At 43.1% G+C, this 23,466-nt stretch overlaps 2 protein-coding genes across 4 annotated transcripts in view; one reads left to right on the top strand and one right to left on the bottom strand.

Moving 5' to 3' along the window:
- Nucleotides 1-1,931: 1,931 nt before the first annotated feature.
- Nucleotides 1,932-9,652, top strand: LOC124147042. Its single transcript, XM_046517643.2, has 4 exons — nt 1,932-2,067; nt 5,890-5,986; nt 7,952-8,243; nt 8,973-9,652. Exons 1-4 carry the CDS (start codon nt 2,059-2,061, stop codon nt 9,211-9,213), a joined length of 639 nt encoding a protein of 212 aa, XP_046373599.2. The 5' UTR covers nt 1,932-2,058; the 3' UTR covers nt 9,214-9,652.
- A 1,370-nt stretch (nt 9,653-11,022) lies between these two features.
- The window catches only part of LOC124147086 (tyrosine-protein kinase JAK2-like), a 35,764-nt gene continuing 23,320 nt past the window's right edge, over nt 11,023-23,466 (bottom strand). For 2 of the 3 annotated variants that reach the window (XM_048402882.1, XM_048402889.1), the window contains exons 12-17: nt 22,166-22,282; nt 21,217-21,293; nt 19,703-19,910; nt 15,883-16,004; nt 15,424-15,593; nt 11,023-14,224 (exon numbers count right to left, since the gene is read on the bottom strand). In XM_048402882.1, coding sequence (XP_048258839.1) covers nt 13,894-14,224; nt 15,424-15,593; nt 15,883-16,004; nt 19,703-19,910; nt 21,217-21,293; nt 22,166-22,282 — 1,025 coding nt within the window. In that variant the 3' untranslated portion in view covers nt 11,023-13,893. The remainder of the gene's footprint in view (nt 14,225-15,423; nt 15,594-15,882; nt 16,005-19,702; nt 19,911-21,216; nt 21,294-22,165; nt 22,283-23,466) is intronic. The other variant, XR_007223082.1, reaches the window with a different exon arrangement.

Here is a 23,466-nt window from a genome sequence, read left to right as displayed (position 1 = left end):
GCTAGAGACACATGTACCTCGTTGTACAACCCGCTAGAGACACATCTACCTCATTGTACACCCCGCTAGAGATACATGTACCTCGTTGTACAACCCGCTAGAGACACATCTACCCCATTGTACAACCCGCTAGAGACACCTGTACCTCAGTGTACACCCCGCTAGAGACACATGTACCTCATTGTACAACCCGCTAGAGACACATGTACCTCATTGTACAACCCGCTAGAGACACCTGTACCTCATTGTACACCCTGCTAGAGACACATCTACCTCATTGTACATCCCGCTAGAGACACATGTACCTCATTGTACACCCCGCTAGAGACACCTGTACCTCATTGTACATCCCGCAAAAGACACCTGTACCTCATTGTACACCCTGCTAGAGTCATCTGTACCTCATTGTACACCCCGTTAGAGACACCTGTACCTCATTGTACACCCTGCTAGAGACACCTGTACCTCATTGTACATCCCGCTAGAGACACCCGTACCTCAGTGTACACTGTATTCACTGTAAAAAATTATAACATAATAATTAAGAAAATATCGGACTGCATGCCTCAAGTCAACAATGGCCCCTACGAGTTGTTGTGTGCCAAGATATTTGACTGATACGTTTCTAACTTGCGGGATTTTCTTTTGAAGTACATAATTTTTTTTTTTAAACTGAGCATTCGTGCATACAATAGATTATTAAAAAGATATGTATAGCCAACTTGGTAAAGAGTAACACGAGTTTCATATACGGGTGTTCTTATGCCGTCCGCCTGTCGAATAGAGTTGACAGTTGGGGCACGGCTTGCGAAACACTCTGTCGAATTGGTTCGACAGTAGCATTGAGAGCTTTCAGAGGTCGCATTCTGCCTCAGCAATTTCTGCTGACCTGCCTCTCCTGGGGACTCATGGGTGTGAGTTGGGTACAAATATCTGTTGGGAGTTTTAATATCGATAAGATTTCTTTTTCGTTGTTGTATGAATTGAATTTCTATTTTTAGAAATTGATAGAATATCCCTGGCTGCTCTGTTCGAATCGTTCGAGGAGCTGACCATCTTTGACTTGTGAAACCTCGTGTAGTTTATCTAGCCGTTCAGGTGCATCTCGTAGTAGAAGTAGTTGTAGTATTCGTAGTAGTATTCGTAGTAGTAGCAGTAGTAGTGGTAGTAGTGGTAGCTGTGGTATAGCAGTAATAGTGGTAGTAGTGATAATAGTAGTAGTAGTAGTAGTAGCAGCAGCAGCAGCAGTAGTAGTAGTAGTAGTAGTAGTAGTAGTGGTAGCTGTGGTATAGCAGTAATAGTGGCAGTAGTGATAATAGTAGTAGTAGTAGTAGTAGCAGCAGCAGCAGCAGTAGTAGTAGTAGTAGTAGTAGTAGTAGTGGTAGCTGTGGTATAGCAGTAATAGTGGCAGTAGTGATAATAGTAGTAGTAGTAGTAGTAGCAGCAGCAGCAGCAGTAGTAGTAGTAGTAGTAGTAGTAGTAGTAGTGGTAGCTGTGGTATAGCAGTAATAGTGGTAGTAGTGATAATAGTAGTGAGTGATATTTAACAATACATGTATTACAAAACTCAATGTGCCAAACATACATGCATATATTAACACCTTTCGTACATGTGTTTAAGAAAACTGATATTTTAAGGAAATAAGATAAGTTATCTGAGGGTATTTTACGCGAACAGTCGAGACAGTTTCGTATTGATACCCCGACACTACCACCGGTATCCAAGAATTACTGGAAGGACAAAGCCACCTGTATAACAATGGCTATAATCTTCCGCCTGTTACTCGCTCCGACGAGTCGCTTCTTTGCGGCTCTGCCGTGCATGTCACTTAGACCCATGTTTGGTTATACAATCAGAGGATATCGGGTTACGAGATACGATTTGCCCTTTAATTCCTCCGTGTGTGCAGTATATAACTGGACACAACAGAAAGAATTACCATTTCCCCTCTCTGATGTGTCTAAGGCAGGACCTGTGCACCTCCATACATTACATTCTCTCATACCTGTAGCTCGGGTCCACGGGGACACAGAACAAGTTGTTGCCGTTGTACAAGAATGTTTGAGGTATTTTTAATTCTTTTGGTGTGAATATTAGCCTACTTTTAATGACAGGCTGAAGGAGTTGATTCAGCGTCAGCTAGCCACAAGACCTGTTTGACGAGTGACGATTATACCAGCGACCGTGTCTCTTGTCGGCGGATCAGAGTACATACACAAACTCGTATTCGTTGGCTATGTTTAAATTCCTATTTTAAATTTGTACCTTGACAACGGTTCTGGTTGATGACGTCATATTTGTTGCTAAGCAACCATTTATTTGAACAGACGAATACGAAGCAGCTAATAATATATTAACCTTTTATCAAATAGAGTCAAACTTTCTCGGTCAAGTTATGGCTGCTCAATAAAGGGCTTGAATATGTATATATAAGTATTAAGTATGTTCAACCACAACCAAACATATGTTAGAAAGAAGCATGCACCTGACACTTTGCCTTTTCCGTGTTTTGGTTAACCCCCGATATTATGATAACGGTATGATAACAATCATATTTTAACATCAACATGAAATAAGTGTCAAAATATCATCATACAATTTTGTTAAAAGATTGCCCCCCTTCGCTCTACCAGAATCCGCTGGCTTTGAATCTCGAATCTCATATTCACCCTCATTCTGACAAATTGAATGTTGATTTATGCCGCTGTCATCAATAGAACAGCATAAAACATCCAAATCTGGTCCCCACAGGAGATATCGCTTGGATGAGATCAAGCGATATCAACACTGTAGATATCGCTGCAACGAAATTACATCGCAATGCTTTGCAGACCACTGTGATGTCACTGGTTACCATGACGTCACAATCAAATGACACCACTAATGGCTCTGCTACTGAAGCTGTTTGCAGTACTTTTTACACTTAAGACACTGCTTATTACTCTCTACAAATTGAAAAAGTTGGAAGAATGATATTGGATGATAAATAAAATCTCACCCTCGTGTCGTTTGATATTAAATATATCAACACTCGGAGTTTGTCCACTTTTATCAACTTGTGTTGATATATTTGATATCAAAAGACACTCGGTTGAGATTCTCTATATCACGGCGACCTGTACATGATAGGGTTTGGGCAAGGAAAGCAGTGATTGATAGCATGAACAAGCATCCTTGCCGTCGGGGTATACGATGACACAATGAAGCTGGTGACACGATGTCTTATTTTCGTCTGCTCTTTACCGACAAGCATGACCCGTGAAGATCCGGGGTAGAATAGGTCTTCAGCAACCCATGCTTGCCGTAAAAGGCGACTATGCTTGTCGTAAAAGGCGACTATCATGATCTGGGGGTGAGGCTCGGTGACTTGGTTGATGCAGGTCATCGTATCCCAATTGCGTGGAGCGATGTTGATGATGTCAATCACTGGATTGTCTGGTCTAGGCTCGATTATTTACAGACCGCCGTCATATAGATGGAGTTTTACTGAGTGCGGCGTTTACCAAATCCAAACAACAAATTTACAAGCATGAGTGCTTGGGCAAACTCTGATCCGAAATTCTAACACCCTCGTTTGTCTGCCCAATGATTTCAATGAAGTGTCGTTCCCTCTAACTCCAAGCTTCATGTATATTTTTTCGTTATTTAATATAAAATGACTTGCATTGCGTGGTGAAACATTATTTGTGTAAATTTAATGCATGCTGTTTCATGACCTGATAAATAGAAGCTTGTGAACATTTGGCGTCTGCATAGCGTGAACTGTGACGCAGCTTGTGTGTTTAACAATAGCATGGCCCGACATCTGTGGTACTGGTGTGCACACGTGGCACATCAAATGCACGTGCCAGTGTCACAGCTGTGTGCGTCGTGCGGCACGACACAACACAGATGGTCAACATGAATCTAAAACAGCTGCCTATAAATTAGTCCAAATTGGTCCACATGACCTGTCCATCTATGTAATGTTTACCATAGTGGTCTCATATAAGTGTCAAGTTTGTTTGTTTGTTGTTTAACGCCCAAATCAGCAATATTCCAGCTATATGACGGCGGTCTATAAGTAATCGAATCTGGGCCAGACAATCCAGTGATTGTCACCATGAACATCGATCCACGCAATTGGGATACGATAACATGCATCAACCAAGTCAGCGAGTCTCACCATCCGATCCGGTTAGTCGCCTCTTACGAGAAGTAGTCGCCATTTACGGCAAGCATGGGTTGCTGAAGACCAATTCTCGCCCGGATCTTCACAGGTCATGTACGTGTTATATCAGAAAACCGTGTATATTTTACAATGTATTCTTGGTGATAATTAATACCTCCCAAAAATATTATGATTTTGATAGACTTGCCTTGTCACTGTCTTCCTACTTCGTGGGGATTCTGTTGGTTCCCAGAAATAATATGCTTGTCTTAAAAGGCGACTAAACGCATCGGGTGGTCGGGCTCGTAGACTTGTCGGGTTGGGTGTCATCGTATACCCACAGCATTGGACGTAGCTCATTACATCAATCATTGGATTGTCTGGTATATTTTATGGACTCGATTATTTACAGGCCGTCGTCATATAACTGGGATATTGCTTACTTTAAAACAACAAACAAACAACATCTTTACGGCACTCCATACACCACATAATTTTGAGTCTAGACGTAATATACAGTAATTAAGATGTTAAACTCTCAAAGAAATCTCTCAAGTCTGTGTTTCTATACTGCCGGGCAAAAGAAAGTATACACTTGAAATTTGGATTTGACCAAAACATTACAAATGTTATGAAAACGTTACGGGCAGACTGTTGTGAGATAGTTATTGATCTGATGCATGTAATATCGCATATAACAAATACATCACCATCGAATAACAATTTTTATCCTCCAAAACTGATCTCCACAAGAGTTATCGCTTGGGTGAGATCAAGCGATATCTACAGTGTAGATATCGCTGCAATGAAAATGCATCACAATGGTCTGCAAAGCTACTGAAGCTGTTAGCAGTACTTTTTACACCGAAGACACTGACTATTGCTGTCTACAAACTGAAAAGGTTGGAAGAATGATGTTAGATGATAAATTAAATCTCACCCTCGTGTCTTTTGATATAAAAAATATCAACACTCGTTGATAAAAGTGGAAAAGGTCCTCGGCAAGCCTCGGAGTTTTTTCACTTTTATCAGCTCGTGTTGATATATTTGATATCAAAAGACACTCCGATGTGATTCTCTGTGTATTTGGTTTCATTTGTATACCCTCCATTAAACATGACGTGAATACCCCACTCAGACACCGAGCCGACCAATCTTTGTTTTAGCCCCTTAATGCCGAGCGCCAAACAGGGTTACAAGAAGTACCATCTTTTAACGTCTTTTGGTATGACGCGGCCGGGGATCGAACCCCGGAACCTCTATGAGTTCTCTGAGAAAAAGTGTAGGTTTCCTGATCTCATATGAATGTAAAAAACTAAGCCACGCAAACAATTAAAACAATGGAACAATTGTTATAATGTTCAGTGAGATTAATTTACTAGGCCCAGGTCCACAAAGCGACAATAGCTTTAAGATGATCGTGGCTCTAATAATTTAACATAGGCTTAGGATGATTTTAACGCTAAGATCGCTTTGTGGAACGGGGCCTTGAAAATCATTTCATCTTTATCCGTACGGTTATGTGTTATATCAGAACAGAAGTGTACGTTACATGGAATCTACATCTACATGAAATGTTTGATGAATGTCACCATCCACACTGTTTCGGGTCCCGCAGGACTAGAAATGTAAATCATTCGTTATCAGTTTGTATCCATTTTTATAGAAGTCGCAATATATTGCTTCCTTAAAAACCCTATTATGTGGTTTGATGAACAGCGACTGTTCCATGTTTCAGCCCAGGACAGCTGCCAATGTTTCTATGTACCCGAATGTCGGGTCGGAGCTGGACGCCAGTGCCAAGATCGATACTCAGACATTAGTAGAACAAGCAGGTGAGTCTGAGTGAGTGAGTGAGTGAGTGAGTTGGGTTTAACGTCGCCTTTAACAGTATTCCAGTTATATCGCGGCGTGTCAGCTTAATGTGGGAGGAACGCCCGAAGTGATGTAGGTCTCAGACGTTTACCACTTCGGTGAAACCCACGAGCACGGGTATGGTGCTGACAAACCTAGAAACATAATCGGGGCGAACCGGGATTCGAACCCACAATCATAGGTTTCTGGCGTGCCCAAGGGACGCAACTCTGCACAGCGAATCGCGACGACTGGACCACCCGTTCCCCGCAGGTGAGTCTGAAGTGACTCTGGGAGTTAGTGTGTGAGTTGGGATTAATGCCGATCTGAGCAGGATTTCAATTTTATCACAGGGTGTCAATTTACTGTGTGAGTGAGTGAGTGAGTATGGTATTACGCCCCTTTTAGCAATATTCCAGCAATATCACGGCACCAGCAATGGGCTTCACACATTGTAGCCATGTCGAGAATCGAACCCGGGTCTTCGGCGTGACGAGCGAACGCTTACACCACTTGGCTACCCCACTGCCCCTGATGTTTGAGGAAAGCTCAAAGTGATTCCGGTAGTAAAAGTTATGTGTAATGTAAATATGAAACCCACTAACGACGTATTGCGCTGACAAAGCATAGATCATACTCGGCGTGAATCTAATGTACACATCTGATGAATCCTAACAGCTAGCGAATTCCGGGGCCCCATAGTGAGATTTATTTACTTAAAGTTCCGCATGCATGCGTTTATAACTCCAATCCGTCTTTAGTACTGCATGGGGCGATGGGGTACCCTAGTGGTTAAAGCGTTCGCTCGTCTCGCCAAAAACCCGGGTTCTTTTCCCAACAGGGTACAATGTGTGTAGCCCATTTCTGGTTTGCTAGGGACCTAGTCCAACCCGGCATCCACACGGGATGACGTTGCATGTTGGGATTTTTTCATCGACGCGACATCCTTGTTATACCCCGTTCACACTGCCATGTCGATCGTCGCACCAGGTATGAGAGGGCGCATTGGTGGTCCAATCGTCAAAGGCGCCGCAAGTCACTGCGCAGTTGTGTCCCTTAGGCGCGCCAGAAAACAATGATCGTGGGTTCGAGTTTCAGTGAGTGAGCGAGTAAGGTTTAACGCCGCTTTTAGCAATATTCCAGCAATATCACGGCAGGGGACACCAGAAATGGGCTTCACACATTGTACCCATGTCGGAAATCGAACCCGGGTCTTCGGCGTGACGAGCGAACGCTTTAACCACTAGGCTATCCGACCGCCCCTCGAGTTTCAGATTCGCTCTGATTGCTTCTAGGTTTGTCAGCACAATACCCGTGCTCGTTGGATTTACAAAAGTGGTTAACGTCTAAGAACTACATCACTTCAGGCTTTCACCAAACATCAAGCTGACTTCCCTTCAAAGCGGCGTTAAACCTAACTCACTCACTTCCTCACAGGAAGGCTTTTGCGATCTCTGATCAATTTAACCTCTAAGTTTGTACTGGTGAACCAGGTTATTTCAGAGACCGCCTCCGTGGTCTAGTGGTAGAGCGTCCGCCCGGAGAGCAGAAGGTCTGGGGTTTTCGATCCCCGGCCGCGTCATACCAAAATACGTTAAAAGATGGTTCTTGTTGTTACCCTGTCTGGCGCTCGGCAATAAGGGGCTAAACAAGGACTACACGGCTTGGAGTCAGTATGCTGTATCTAATAGGGGAATTCGTGTTTACTTCGGCATGGCATCTCGGTGGGCAAGCATTATAAAATCGGCATTAGTCCGGACAAGTACAAGCAGCCTAACACACGCACGCACGCACGCACGCACGCACGCAAGCAAGCACGCACACACGCAAGCACGCACACACACAGACACACAGACACACACACAATGATCTTGGACGCCACGTTTAAACCCATTTCACCTCACCTCACCCAGATTCGGTCTGTATCTGGATTTTGCTTCTTGTAGAATCCCGACTATCCAATGGGCGTCGGAGCCGAGTGTCATCATGTGACCCATCCAATAGGATAATTGACGTGGACCTGGGCTCTCCGACACGTTACCCCAGAGGCCTGGTCAGGTCTGCCCAGCCGGTCCGGACATCCATCGTTGACCACGTGCCCAGCAGCTCCAGAAGGCGGGGAGGGTTTGACGCCCTCACTCGTGTATCGGTGCCCGTGCCGCACCTGTTTGATGAAAGGACTGACGACAGGAAATTTTCCCGAGTTGACATCAGCCAGTGGGAAGACCAGGTTACAAAGTACGTAAATTAGGTTTATGGTTTGAGTGAGTGAGTGAGTGAGTGAGTTAACGCCACATTACACAGTATTTAAGTTCACATACCATGGCGTGTCGGGCCAAGGTGGAAGGAAAGCCAAAGGTGACGAAAGCTGTTTCTTTGGTTGTTGTTTAACAACTCTTCCAGCCATATGACGGAGGTCTGTAAAGATGCAAGTCTGGAGCCGAAAGTTCAGTGGTTGATATTGTGAGCGACGGTCCACGCCGTCGGGGTACCACGAAAGGCAGTTAACCAAGTCACCGAGCCTGACCACCGATCCATTTGGTCGCCTCTTACGATCAACAAAGGTTGTTGGGGTCATATAATTCTAACGCGGATCCCCACGGGATGACGCAGGTTGTTTGTGTTCATGACTTAAGTGATGATGCTGACAAACCAAGATTATAAACAGTGGGAAGGTGAGATTCAAACCCACGGTTTGCGAATCCTGCCACGAATAAAGGACGTAACTCCCCACAGCGTCTTACAAACGGCCCGGTTGAGATAGAACAGCAGTGGATACTTGCCAATATGTACTGCATCGTAAACTGCTGATACCAAATTGTTTGTTGGTTAGCGTCAACCCAATTGTTTCAAAGTGTGCTACAGACGTTGTGGAATTAGAAAACAAATGCTGTATTCTTCTCCATATTACCATTTTTATCGTTGTCTCCTTTTAACTTTTTTCCCATTTTGTATTTGCTTGTTCAGGGTGGTACCGAGACGTCCCGTATTTGCCGTGACATCCGACTCCGGACCTGCCAACCTATACGACTGGGAAATCAACGACGACTTCATCACCGACACCAAATGTCACTTCTACCACAGTCACAAGTATCAACGTGATCGCAACTTCGTCATCCACCCGGAGTGGGTATCGGAGAGTGTGTCTCTGAAAGGTGGGCCTAAGGCCTACAGGACGTGTCCAATCAGATACGGCTGGTGCTCCTGAGGACGAGATCATCTGCAGCATTACGCTAAGGAACACGAATACCGAGTTCATACAACCCTTTTTTCAACCCATCTTCCTGAGGCAGGGGCGTTAACTGACGGTAAAAGTCCAGTTTGAAACTGGATTTAAAGTCAGTTAACACCCTTGCAGAAGACCACGTTCGTGAAGGCGAGCTCCCGTGGTTGATCGCAACATGGTGGACCCTCGTCCAAACAAGTTGTTGTGTTGATTGTGCAGCTTTACTGTACTTTGCCGAATGTGACGGGTCAACAGACGTTACAGAACTGTGTTATTCACCACAAGGGTGTCAAATGGTAGTGGTTACCTTTGGAGGTAACCCCTAGCTGCCAATTACGCCTATTTTGAAAATCAGCTTCTTGTCCCTGGCACCATAAAAGGGCAACAACCTTTGATCCTTAAAATAAACATGTGTTATTATGTCCAAAAGTATTTTTCATTAACTTTTTTTGTTTGGTTGGTTGGTTGTTGGTTAACGCAGATGGTTGTTAACCATGATGGTTGTTAGTAAGCAACGCGGTGCGATGACAAACAGTCAAAGAAGTCATAGATCCTGACCCCGATTGTATGTCAAGCACAAGTTGCCGTGGGGCTATTTTTATTCCGGAACATCAGGGGGACGTATGCTGTAGTCCTGGCCTGTGCAGCTATACTTATATGTGCTCGGTGGGCCCCGGGTATCATCCTCGTACAGGGTTACGTTTCTATTCATCTTTTGGAAACACAAATAATATACATTTTGAAACTGGAATACCAGAGGGTGTGATTTCCTCTAAACTATACAGCGATAAACTTGAAAACAAAAGGTTCCTTATATACAACCCTGTGGGAAATCCAGGTTAGAATTGGTCCCCAGCAACCTGTGCTTGAGGTAAGAGGTGACTAAATGTATGGTTGTCTGAATGGCGAATGGTTGATCATGAGTTGATGTACTGGTACTCATAATCACTGATTGGTCTGGTACAGATGCAGGTCTTAGGTTCCGGCATGTGTATGGTGCTGACATACCTAGAATCACAATCAGAACTTATTGATCTGGGATTAAAACCCATGATCATAGGATCCGGCATGTGTATGGTGCTGACATACCTCGAATCACAATCAGAACTTATGGATCTGGGATTAAAACCCATGATCATAGGATCCGGCATGTGTATGGTGCTGACATACCTAGAATCACAATCAGAACTTATGGATCTGGGATTAAAACCCATGATCATATGATCAGGCATGTGTATGGTGCTGACAAACCTAGAATCACAATCAGAACTAACTGATCTGGCATTAAAACCCATGATCATAGGATCCGGCATGTGTTTGGTGCTGACATACCTAGAATCACAATCAGAACTAACTGATCTGGCATTAAAACCCATGATCATAGGATCCGGCATGTGTATGGTGCTGACATACCCAGAATCACAATCAGAACTTATGGATCTGGGATTAAAACCCATGATCATAGGATCCGGCATGTGTATGGTGCTGACATACCTAGAATCACAATCAGTACTAACTGATCTGGGATTAAAACCCATGATCATAGGATCGGGCATGTGTATGGTGCCTAAGGGATGAAACTCTATAGATGGCTTCCCTTGTACACTCTTCTCCAATGCCCTGTGTCTGAGTGAGTGAGTGGGTGGATGAGTGAGTGAGTGGGTGGATGAGTGAGTGGGTGAGGAGAGGGCATGAGCTCCCAATATCCATTTTTCTGCTTCAACCATCATCAGACACTAGGGATCATCTGAATCCATTGACATTCGTGACATACAAAGAAACAATTGAAAATAGTTTCTCCAGAGTAATACATTTATTAGCTCAAACATACATCAGCAAGGCAATCATACTTCTTTGATTCCTTAACAAGAGTAAAGCAAGGTACATTCCACAAACTTCCCCAAGTTCAACATAACCAATAAAGTCAGCCCATGTTAAGTATTTCATGTTCATATGGACAAAAGTGACAAACATACCTCTTTATTTCTCATCATTTCATTCCTGATAACTGTATATTGTCCATCTTCTATATCTCCAGAGCTAGCATTTCAGGAAACTTACTATCCCCTGGGCCCTGTTCCTCAAATCGATTTTAGCGCTACGATGATCGTAAACCTATGTTAAAGAATGGCACTTACAATCACCTTAGGGCTAAGATCGCTTTGTGGAACGGGGCCCTGGACTTCCCTGTGGTTCTTGCAATCTCAAATTACCTGCCCTCAACTTCCTTTAGCTAATTTGATTGGCTACACTACTAGGTCTAACGGACCAATCAGAATGCGGGTTACAAACCAGCCTCAATGTTGGATGGGTGACATCAAAAACATGGCGGCCCGTCCCACTGATTGCGATAGTGTTTGCTAGAAATTTTAAGTTGCAAAACTGACTGACACACAAAGGAATCTTTGTGTCCGTCACAACTGGCAGTGGCTGTGATTTCTGGGCAATATGAGTTACCCCCCCCCCCCCCACGTCACCATTTTCTTTTTCCTTATCTCGATGTTAGGTTGGTAAAATGGTAATGAAAATCAAGGGCAGGTAATTTAAGATAGCGAGAACCATGGGGGATGTGCCAGGGGTTAGTGTCGGTTTACCGAAATGCGAGCCTTGGTTGTATTTGTCTAGTCCTGGGGACTCTCAGTAATTCATTTTGGGGTCCCCGGCATTAAAATGGACAGCCAAGGATGACCACTGAAAAAACAGTACATATAATATTATGTATGTGTGACGCCTATGTTGATTATAATCTTAGCCGAATATATATATCATATAGATCTTACAGTCATGATTCAATTTAGTTAGGACCTGTGGAGATCTGGGGTTGAGGCTTCAGCAACGAATGCTAGCCGTAAATGACGACTAACGGGATCGGGTGGTCAGACTCGCTGACTTGGTTAATGCATGTCATTGTGTCCTAATGCGTAGATCTATGCTCATGATATCAATCACTGGATTGTTTGGTCCAGACTTGATTACTTACAGACTGCCGTCATATAGCTGGAATACTGCTGAGTGCGGCGGTAAACAACTAACCCTAATACCAAGGAAGACCTGATGGTCTCCCCTAATACCATGGAAGATCTAATGGTCTCCCCTAATACCATGGAAGATCTAATGGTCTTCCAAAATACCATGAAGATCTAATGGTCTCCCCAAATTCCATGTAAGACTTGACGGTCTCCGCTAATACCAAGGAAGACCTGATGTCTCCCCAAATTCCATGTAAGACTTGACGGTCTCCCCTAATACCAAGGAAGACCTGATGGTCTCCCCAAATTCCATGTAAGACTTGACGGTCTCCCCTAATACCAAGGAAGACCTGATGGTACCATTGTATACCATGGAAGACCCGATAGTAATGCTATGTAACAAGGGCTGGTGGAGACGTGATGTGTGATTAGCACTGATATGTAGAGTTTTACAGCAAGTAGATGCATCAAGCATATACAGGGCTCTTGAGTACAGATATACCAAATATGTGAGAAACGTAAAACAGACATGTTCAAACAGTTCATATCACATTAAACATGTCACAGCCAAATACAATTCATAATATTTGGTTGGACGAGTGTTGATTTAACATCTCTAACAACAAACAACTGTACCATAAATCTCAAACATCAATAACTATACAATACATATTGTACATGGAAGCAAGTATATTTACATGTTTCAGTTCACCAGATGTGACCATGGCTCTTGGAAATGAAAACATAAACCAAGAAATTGGATTACAAATAACACAATTAGCATTGTGAACAATCTGACAGGTTTAGCTTGACGACAGTACAAAGCATTGTTTCTCAATACTTAGACGTTGTCAGTGATCTGACATTCGTACCACAGGAACTCAATGATAGCGTGTACAGCATAATATATTTGTATAGAAAAAAATCACACCCTCCATATACATATATTTAGAGGGGTGTGATTATTTTCTATGCGAATATATTATTCTAAACACGATATCATGAGTTCCTGTGAATCGGACAAGAGTTAGCTTGATGACAGAACAACAGTACATTGCCGTTTCTCAAAACTCAAGGCTTAGATATCTAAAATCCTAAACTGATGACATTACATATTTTGTCATCACTGATAACCATGGACTGTACATTCCTCCAAAGACAATAGAAGCCTCATAGGAGAGCGATATGCCTGGATTGTTGACTGTGGTGCCATCTCACATCACAGACAACACCCAACCTGTGACAGGTGACTTGTGAGACAGAACACCATCATGTGACCATCATGAATGGGGGTTTAACGCATATAGTAACGTACGCGTGTATGCGTGTGCGTGCGTGCGTGCGTGCGTGCGTGCGTGCGTGTGTCTAGTCCGGACGTATGCAGTTTTTATTGCGATACCATGCGGCAGTATACTAACTCCGAGCCGACCAGTTCTTGTTTTAACCCCTTAATGCTGAGTGCAGGTTAACAACAAGTACCAACTATTGACTACATGTATATGGGATGACACAGCCGTGGATCGAACCTTTGACCTTCTGCTCTCCAGGCGGATGCTCTACCACAAGTCCACGTAGGATGTAGATCAGGGTTAGAATTGGTCTTCAGAAACCCATGTTTGTCAAAGGAGGTGACTTATGGGATTGGGTGGTCAGACGAGATACATGAGACATCTGTCTATGGTATACATGTCTCTTATGACAGCCTCCTGCCATTGTTGTCACAATTTCTTCGCAGTTGATAAACCATTGTCACAATTTCATCAAAGTCTGGTCTTGCCTGGGGATCAAACTGCCAGCACTTGTCCTTCATCAACTGATAGAACCCCTCAACACAATGAGATGGCTCTTCTAATCTTTTATTTCTTTTCATGCTTAAAAACAGTTCTTGCATAATAATCTTTTCATCACTTTCGACCAGGTGTGGCTTCTTGCCCAGACTGAAGATCTCCCATAGCAGGATGCCATAACTCCACACATCCCCCTTTGTGCTGAACCGGCGTTGCCCTATAGCCTCAGGAGAACACCTGCCACAAAGAGTGGTACCAGTATAGCAGCAACAGATACCTACCAATGTACAGGCAATGTGTGGATAAGATACCTACCAATGTAGCAGCAATGCGTGGAACAGATACCTACCAATGTACAGGCAATGTGTGGAACAGATACCTACCAATGTAGCAGCAATGCGTGGAACAGATACCTACCAATGTACAGGCAATGTGTGTAACAGATACCTACCAATGTACAGGCAATGCGTGGAACAGATACCTACCAATGTAGCAGCAATGCGTGGAACAGATACCTACCAATGTACAGGCAATGTGTGTAACAGATACCTACCAATGTACAGGCAATGCGTGGAACAGATACCTACCAATGTAGCAGCAATGTGTGGAACAGATACCTACCAATGTACAGGCAATGTGTGGAACAGATACCTACCAATGTACAGGCAATGAGTGGAACAGATACCTACCAATGTAGCAGCAATGTGTGGAACAGATACCTACCAATGTAGCAGCAATGTGTGGAACAGATACCTACCAATGTACAGGCAATGAGTGCAACAGATACCTACCAATGTACAGGCAATGTGTGGAACAGATACCTACCAATGTAGCAGCAATGTGTGGAACAGATACCTACCAATGTACAGGCAATGAGTGGAACAGATACCTACCAATGTACAGGCAATGTGTGGAACAGATACCTACCAATGTAGCAGCAATGCGTGGAACAGATACCTACCAATGTACAGGCATGCGTGGAACAGATACCTACCAATGTAACAGTAATGTGTGGAACAGATACCTACCAATGTACAGGCAATGAGTGGAACAGATACCTACCAATGTACAGGCAATGTGTGGAACAGATACCTACCAATGTAGCAGCAATGCGTGGAACAGATACCTACCATTGTACAGGCAATGTGTGGAACAGATACCTACCAATGTAACAGTAATGTGTGCAACAGATACCTACCAATGTAGCCGCAATGCGTGGAACAGATACCTACCAATGTAGCAGCAATGTGTGGAACAGATACCTACCAATGTACAGGCAATGTGTGGAACAGATACCTACCAATGTACAGGCAATACGTGGAACAGATACCTACCAATGTAGCAGTAATGTGTGGAACAGATACCTACCAATGTACAGGCAGTGTGTGGAACAGATACCTACCAATGTACAGGCAATGTGGGGAACAGATACCTACCAATGTACAGGCAGTGGTTTTTCCATGGATCCCTTGTAGTAATTCTTGTCTTTAAGAAGCCGGGACAAACCAAAGTCAGTAATTTTAGCAGTTTTCTCTTGAGTCAGGAGGATGTTGCGAGCAGCAAGGTCTCGGTGAACAATCTTCTTTGAGTGGAGATATTTCATGCCCTGAAAGCCAACAGTGCCTCATCAAGGTTTGTATTGTCGGCATGAAATGTCTAACAAATGTCAACCCTTTCTGGGCCTCAATAGAATGAAAGTTTGCATAACAATGTTCAGGCAGTAATATGCATTAAGGAGTAATGCAGGATAAGTAAGTAATATTCAAAATGGCAAAGGCACGGGTTCAACACCTGCAACCTGCAAGATGAACCTCTAAACTTGTAGAATACTCAAGACATGGGTACAAATTCCAGTAACATCTCCCAATCAAGTTGCATCTCATATACAATCTTACCTCAGCAACATCTACAGTAAAGTTGCATAGGGTTATGGGGTTTGGGGAACTGTTCCTCAAAGAGTGGAGATAGGTGTTGAGGGCTCCTCGTTCCACAAACTCCATCACCAACAGCTGCTTGGCTGCAGACACAAACATGACAGGTTAGCAACTCAACGCAACACATTTGGGTGAGGGTGTGTAATCCTATGGCCTCATCTTCACGAGGCAAGCGATGTAACTGACCATAAAAGTCCAGTTTCCACCCTTGCCGAACGAGGCTGAAATGAGTTACATTTTGGCTGGACTAATAAGAACTAGACAGGGATTTCATGGATTTCAACTTGCAGATTTTGGTGGACAGCAGGATAGGCAAAGCATGTGTACCGTCAACTGGGCGTCTACAGATATTTTACCGATTTTGTCATCAAGGAGCTCAAGTGATTTGATGCACTTCGCAGGGTAAGACCTGTTTTATTAAAATATACTTCTTAGGTTATTGATCAGACTTTTATAGCCAGTTAAGGATTCTCTTCCATGGAAGGGTCTCTGGACAGTACTACTGAGACAACATACTGCCGCCAATAGTTGTGCCGTCCACATTTTGTCTTTCAGGGTGATAACACCTGTTACCACTGTGCACAAGGCTGGGACTGGTAACTTAAGTACTGAACTCGGGTGGGTCCTGAGTAGGACCTGGGTACTGATACGACTACCTGGTCCCGTATAACTTAGATACTCAACTCGGGTGGGTCCTGAGTAGGACCTGGGTACTGATACGACTACCTCGTCCCCTATAACTTAGGTACTGAACTCGGGTGGGTCCTGAGTAGGACCTGGGTACTGATATGACTACCTGGTCCCGTATAACTTAGGTACTCAACTCGGGTGGGTCCTGATACGACTACCTGGTCCCGTATAACTTAGGTACTCAACTCGGGTGGGTCCTGAGTAGGACCCGGGTACTTATATGACTACCTCGTCCCGTATAACTTAGGTACTCAACTCGGGTGGGTCCTGAGTAGGACCCGGGTACTGATACGACTACCTCGTCCCGTATAACTTAGGTACTCAACTCGGGTGGGTCCTGAGTAGGACCCGGGTACTGATAGGACTACCTGGTCCCGTATATAACTTAGGTACTGAACTCGGGTGGGTCCTGAGTAGGACCCGGGTACTGATATGACTACCTCGTCCCGTGTAACTTAGGTACTCAACTCGGGTGGGTCCTGAGTAGGACCTGGGTACTGATATGACTACTTCGTCCCGTATAACTTAGGTACTCAACTCGGGTGGGTCCTGAGTAGGACCCGGGTACTGATATGACTACCTCGTCCCGTATAACTTAGGTACTGAACTCGGGTGGGTCCTGAGTAGGACCTGGGTACTGATACGACTACCTCGTCCCCTATAACTTAGGTACTCAACTCGGGTGGGTCCTGAGTAGGACCCGGGTACTGATATGACTACCTCGTCCCGTATAACTTAGGTACTGAACTCGGGTGGGTCCTGAGTAGGACCTGGGTACTGATATGACTACCTCGTCCCCTATAACTTAGGTACTCAACTCGGGTGGGTCCTGAGTAGGACCCGGGTACTGATAGGACTACCTGGTCCTGTGGTTAGTCATGTCATATATTGTTTAATGACAATAACAATAAAACTCCATGGTTACACTACAAGTCACTAATGTTCGCATTTATTTCTGACTATGCACACATTTGTTCTGACTTATATATGCTTGAGAAAATAGGGGTCATGACCCTAAGACTAGTCAAACATTTGTTTATACAGCATTGGCCAAGTTGAACTGAGGGAGTTAATGTGCTGGGTGGCTTTAATGTTGATGGACATGTCTCGCTAGCATGCTCTAGACATGCTCTATTGAAGAAACTATACGTGCACAGTAGGGCTGGGACGAGTCCAAATTTACCAATGGGTACCCGTCACCCTATTATCCGACCCTACATGGATACCAACTGTAGGTCTCAAGGGTACAAAATGTCTGACTGGGAATTGTTTTACAAGAGTCCTGGCAAAAACTATTTTGATACACTTGCAAAATGATCTTGTTATGCATACACTGGAGTTTACTGAAGCTTTATTACTGATCAAGAATTCTCAAACTCATCACTGATCAAGTCATCTCAAACATTCATCACTGATCAAGTCATCTCAAACATTCATCACTGATCAAGTCATCTCAAACATTCATCACTGATCAAGTCATCACAAACACTCATCACCGATCAAGTCATCTCAGACATTCATCACTGATCAAGTCATCTCAAACATTCATCACTGATCAAGTCATCTCAAACATTCATCACTGATCAAGTCATCTCAAACATTCATCACTGATCAAGTCATCTCAAACATTCATCACCGATCAAGTCATCTCAAACATTCATCACTGATCAAGTCATCTCAAACATTCATCACTGATCAAGTCATCTCAAACACTCATCACCGATCAAGTCATCTCAGACATTCATCACTGATCAAGTCATCTCAAACATTCATCACTGATCAAGTCATTTCAAACATTCATCACTGATCAAGTCATCTCAAACATTCATCACTGATCAAGTCATCTCAAACATTCATCACCGATCAAGTCATCTCAAACATTCATCACTGATCAAGTCATCTCAAACATTCATCACTGATCAAGTCATCTCAGACATTCATCACTGATCAAGTCATCTCAAACATTCATCACTGATCAAGTCATCTCAAACACTGATATTTCTTGAACACACCAGTTGTCTTTCTTGGTTGTTTGCACCCTTATATATATCATGTTACACCTAGTCCTAGCATTTTCTTATGCATCAATCACCATCACGCAATACCTCTTTGTATTTTTGTAACCATCTGTTATTTTAAAATATGACCCTACTGTTTTTGTAGCCAATAGCCTGATTATGCACATGTAGCCGGGGTAGTGGTTATGATCCGGCTCGGGCCGTTGGAGAACACAGACACAGGCAGATGATGATAATGTGTTTATTACAATGGGGGTGGCTGCTGTTGAAGAAATAGCTGAAGAAAAGAAAATGTCCTTCCTCCTCAACAGCAGCACATGAAGTCATATATTTGCAAGTTCACAGGTATTATTTATCTTAAATATATAAGTACAAAAGCCATTTTATAACTATGATAAAACTAACTTTAATGTTAAATTACTGTTATAAGTTCACTACAGGACACTTGAAAAGCACATGGGCCAAAATGGACCATGTGGTTAATTATGTTACAAACAAATTCTATAATATGAAATATTCCACTTATTAATTTAATATTTCTTTAAATGATATTATATATGTTATTCAATTTAATTCAGTACCCTAATATAGATATTAATTTCTGACAGAAGCAGATGAAAACAGATTGAAATGTGGCCATTCCATACCTGAAGAAAAGAAAATGTCCTTCCTCCTCAACAGCAGCACATGAAGTGAGGAGGAAGTCAGGTATGGAAGGAAGCTACCTGTAGAGGACCAGGGTGGCCAATTAGAAGACATTGCATTAAGCATCAAAGGAAGTGCTTAATGCAAGATATAAATAGACTGAGGGAAACCCTACAGGTGTGAAAAAAGTCTAAAGATAGACAGAAGGTTGAAGGGGAAGATCTGGTGAGAGATTCCCAGAGACTGAAAAATAAGGGTGTTGAGTTGTTTAAAGAGTTATTGACTAATATTCAACTGAAGACAAGACAAACATTGAACATACAGATGATTATGATGATGGTGTATGAATAATGATATCACTAGGAAGAATATGATAAAGGTACCCTGCTACACACAGAGTGGTCCAGTTGAATGTGTCAGATACTCACGTGAGCTACAGACTCCTTCAATCTTCACAATATTTTTGTGGGACAGCTTAGATGCAAGATGAATTTCTTGCACAAAGTCTATTTTTTCACTTGCTGAAGAAAACTTCTTCAGTTCCTTGACAGCCACAAATTTAAAGTTAACTGGCTTCTGGCTCTTGTTGCATGTTGTTTCATACAGCTTGGCCTTCCTGACGGTCCCGTAGTAGCCCTGGGATAGGCAGAACAGTCAGTCAGTCATACATGCAACAATGTGTCCTGAAAGTGTCACAATAATTCTGACTGAACCAGGCTTACAATCATGGTGTGGTGTGGTGTGGTGTGGTGTGGTGTGGTGTGGTGGGGTTGAGTGAGTGAGTGAGTGAGTGAGACCTAGCAAAAGATTGTTTTGTTTTCTTTGTTATTTAATGCCACACTCAGCAGTATTCCAGCAAAATGATGACGGCCAGTAAATTCATAATGTAGTCAGGACAAGACAATTCAGTGACTGATATTGTGACTGGACAATGACACACAATCAACAAAATCACCTCTTATGCTAATAACCAGGCTCGTTTAATGGGGCTAGACTGGGAATCACCACGGGGGTGTGATCCTCAAGGTAAAGAACGTCAATGACTTGGAGGATTTTGAAGACAGATGGAAAGGGAGGGGAAATCTTTCTTTATTTGTTGAGGTACAGAATCTCACTTGTTCTGGATGATTCAACACATGACAGATTATCAGCATCATTACATCAGATACATTAATGAAAGCAACAGAAGAAAACTACACTTACTTTTTCTAGTTATCACAATACAAGGTGCGACATGGAGACCATCTTCCTGATGCAAGGGAGTTAACTGACTGTAAAAGTCCTGTTTCCACCCTTGCCAAACTAGGCTGCAGTTATGGAGTTATACTCTGGCTGGACTAACGAGTCTATACATAGTCCAATCAAAATCCCGTAACGAAATTGATGTCCGGTTCGTAAACAACATGGATTTCAACTTGCAGATTTCGGTCAACTGCAGGATGTGCAAAAGATGTGTACTGTTAACTGGCCGTCAACAGATATTTTCAAAATCTTTTCATGTTTTTAATCAAGGTGCTCATGTGATTTGATACACTTCATGATGGAAGACCAGTTTTATCACAATATAGCTCTTTTTTTTTCTTTCTTTTTTTTATGATTTTTTTTTTTTTCAATATAGATCTTGATATCGATCAGATCGTCTTGACTGGGCACCTCCATTTTGTTTGAAGCAAATGCATGTGATATGAGAAATGGAATCTGACTGGTCAATAGGAGAGACATAGAAGGGACATAACTGGTAATAGCCACTGGTGGTGCTACGATTGAGCTCAGAAATTCCAGCCTAGTTCGGCAAGGGTGGAAACTTGACCAACATAGACAGTTAATTCCATAGCCTGGGGAAGATGGTTATCACATTACAAGGTGAGACGTGGAGTCATGATCCTGACTACAGAAGATGGACAGTGAACAAGCAACTACACACACTGGAGTAATCACTTACAGCGCCCAGCTTCCCTTTATCAGTCTCATCAACCTCCAGGCGCTCCGAGTGGATGACGGTGTCACCAGTATCTGTGACTGAAACAAGAACGGGATACACATACATTGACACATTGACGCACAAATGCAATCACTCAAAGCCATCATCATATGACCCTTGACCTCTATAAAACAGGCTCCAATTTTGATTTTTTGAAAAGCGATTGTTTGGAAGGAAAGAGCAAAGTGATGCAGATGTTAGACATTCACCACCTCAGTGAAACCTTTGAGAATGGGTACGACCCTGACCATGCTGACAAACCAAGATCCATGGTCACAGCGAATCTGGGATTCAAACCCAAGATCACAGGATACTAGCATGCCAAAGGGAGGAAACTCTGCACAACAAATTGCAGCATATTAGACACTCCTGCCTCCTACAGATGGATAAGCACTGTAGCCAAATATAGCAGATGTCGGACACTGCCAAGGCATGACATTCATAGAGATTATTAGACGTGCATGTGTTAAACTGTTTTTATTAAACAATTTCAGAACTCTTGTCTTTCCTGAGAGAGAGAAAGTAATACATGAATTATTATATGAGTTCCATAAAATCAGCATGGCACACATGCAAGTGTAATAATTTCTTTATTACATATTTCTTAATCCTTTTGACCTCCCCTTAGAAAATTGCACTCAGCATAACCTATGTGTTGGAAAACTACAACTGGTGAACGGCGTCAACCAACTTCATCTGTGACGTCGTTTCTAGTTTGCTGTCATTCCGACCTTACGTCACAATATGATTTGAATGACGTAAACAAAGCCATCTGGATGATTTCAACAATACACTAGTGTGCATGAACTCAGATATTTCTAACCCTATAGGTAATGGATGGGCGCACTCCGCAATGATTACGGTGATCGCCCCCTGCAAAATGACACACTGTAGAACAGAAGAGGTTTACCGGGAACACTCTCCTCTGGACTCTGGTTCTGATGGACCTGCTCCTTCCACTGCTTCACCACCTGCTCCCAGGAAGGGATGTCCAGGTCCTGCTCCTGCTCCCTGACTTGGTCACACACTGGAAACAACCACAACGTCATTACAATGTCACACACTGGACACGACCACAACGTCATTACAATGTCATACACTGGAAACAACCACAACGTCATTACAATGTCATACACTGGAAACAACCACAACGTCATTACAATGTCATACACTGGAAACAACCACAACGTCATTACAATGTCACACACTGGACACGACTACACATCATTACAATGTCACACACTGGACACGACCACAACGTCATTACAATGTCATACACTGGAAACAACCACAACGTCATTACAATGTCATACACTGGAAACAACCACAACGTCATTACAATGTCATACACTGGAAACAACCACAACGTCATTACAATGTCACACACTGGACACGACCACAACGTCATTACAATGTCACACACTGGACACGACCACACATCCTTACAATGTCATACACTGGAAACAACCACAACGTCATTACAATGTCATACACTGGACACGACCACAACGTCATTACAATGTCATACACTGGACACGACCACAACGTCATTACAATGTCATACACTGGACACGACCACAACGTCATTACAATGTCACACACTGGACACGACCACACATCCTTACAATGTCATACACTGGAAACAACCACAACGTCATTACAATGTCATACACTGGAAACAACCACAACGTCATTACAATGTCATACACTGGACACGACCACACGTCATTACAATGTCACACACTGGAAACAACCACAACGTCATTACAATGTCATACACTGGAAACAACCACAACGTCATTACAATGTCACACACTGGACACGACCACAACGTCATTACAATGTCACACACTGGACACGACCACACATCCTTACAATGTCATACACTGGAAACAACCACAACGTCATTACAATGTCATACACTGGAAACAACCACAACGTCATTACAATGTCAGACACTGGAAACAACCACAACGTCATTACAATGTCATACACTGGACACGACCACATGTCATTACAATGTCAGACACTGGAAACAACCACAACGTCATTACAATGTCACACACTGGAAACAACCACAACGTCATTACAATGTCATACACTGGAAACAACCACACATCATTACAATGTCACACACTGGACACGACCACAACGTCATTACAATGTCATACACTGGAAACAACCACAACGTCATTACAATGTCATACACTG

This window comes from Haliotis rufescens, unplaced genomic scaffold (assembly GCF_023055435.1).
Source record: "Haliotis rufescens isolate VD_foot unplaced genomic scaffold, xgHalRufe1.0.p SCAF_1, whole genome shotgun sequence".
Taxonomy (NCBI): Eukaryota; Metazoa; Mollusca; class Gastropoda; order Lepetellida; family Haliotidae; genus Haliotis; species Haliotis rufescens.
The sequence above is the reverse complement of the archived record's forward strand: the minus strand, read 5'-3'. Positions and strand labels throughout refer to the sequence as shown.

What these genes read in the sequence shown, in the direction of transcription:
- LOC124147042 (XM_046517643.2), top strand. An exon ending in GACATTAGTAGAACAAGCAG is followed by an intron (nt 5,987 to 7,951) that starts GTGAGTCTGAGT and finishes TGCTTCTTGTAG; the next exon opens with AATCCCGACTATCCAATGGG. An exon ending in TGGGAAGACCAGGTTACAAA is followed by an intron (nt 8,244 to 8,972) that starts GTACGTAAATTA and finishes TTGCTTGTTCAG; the next exon opens with GGTGGTACCGAGACGTCCCG.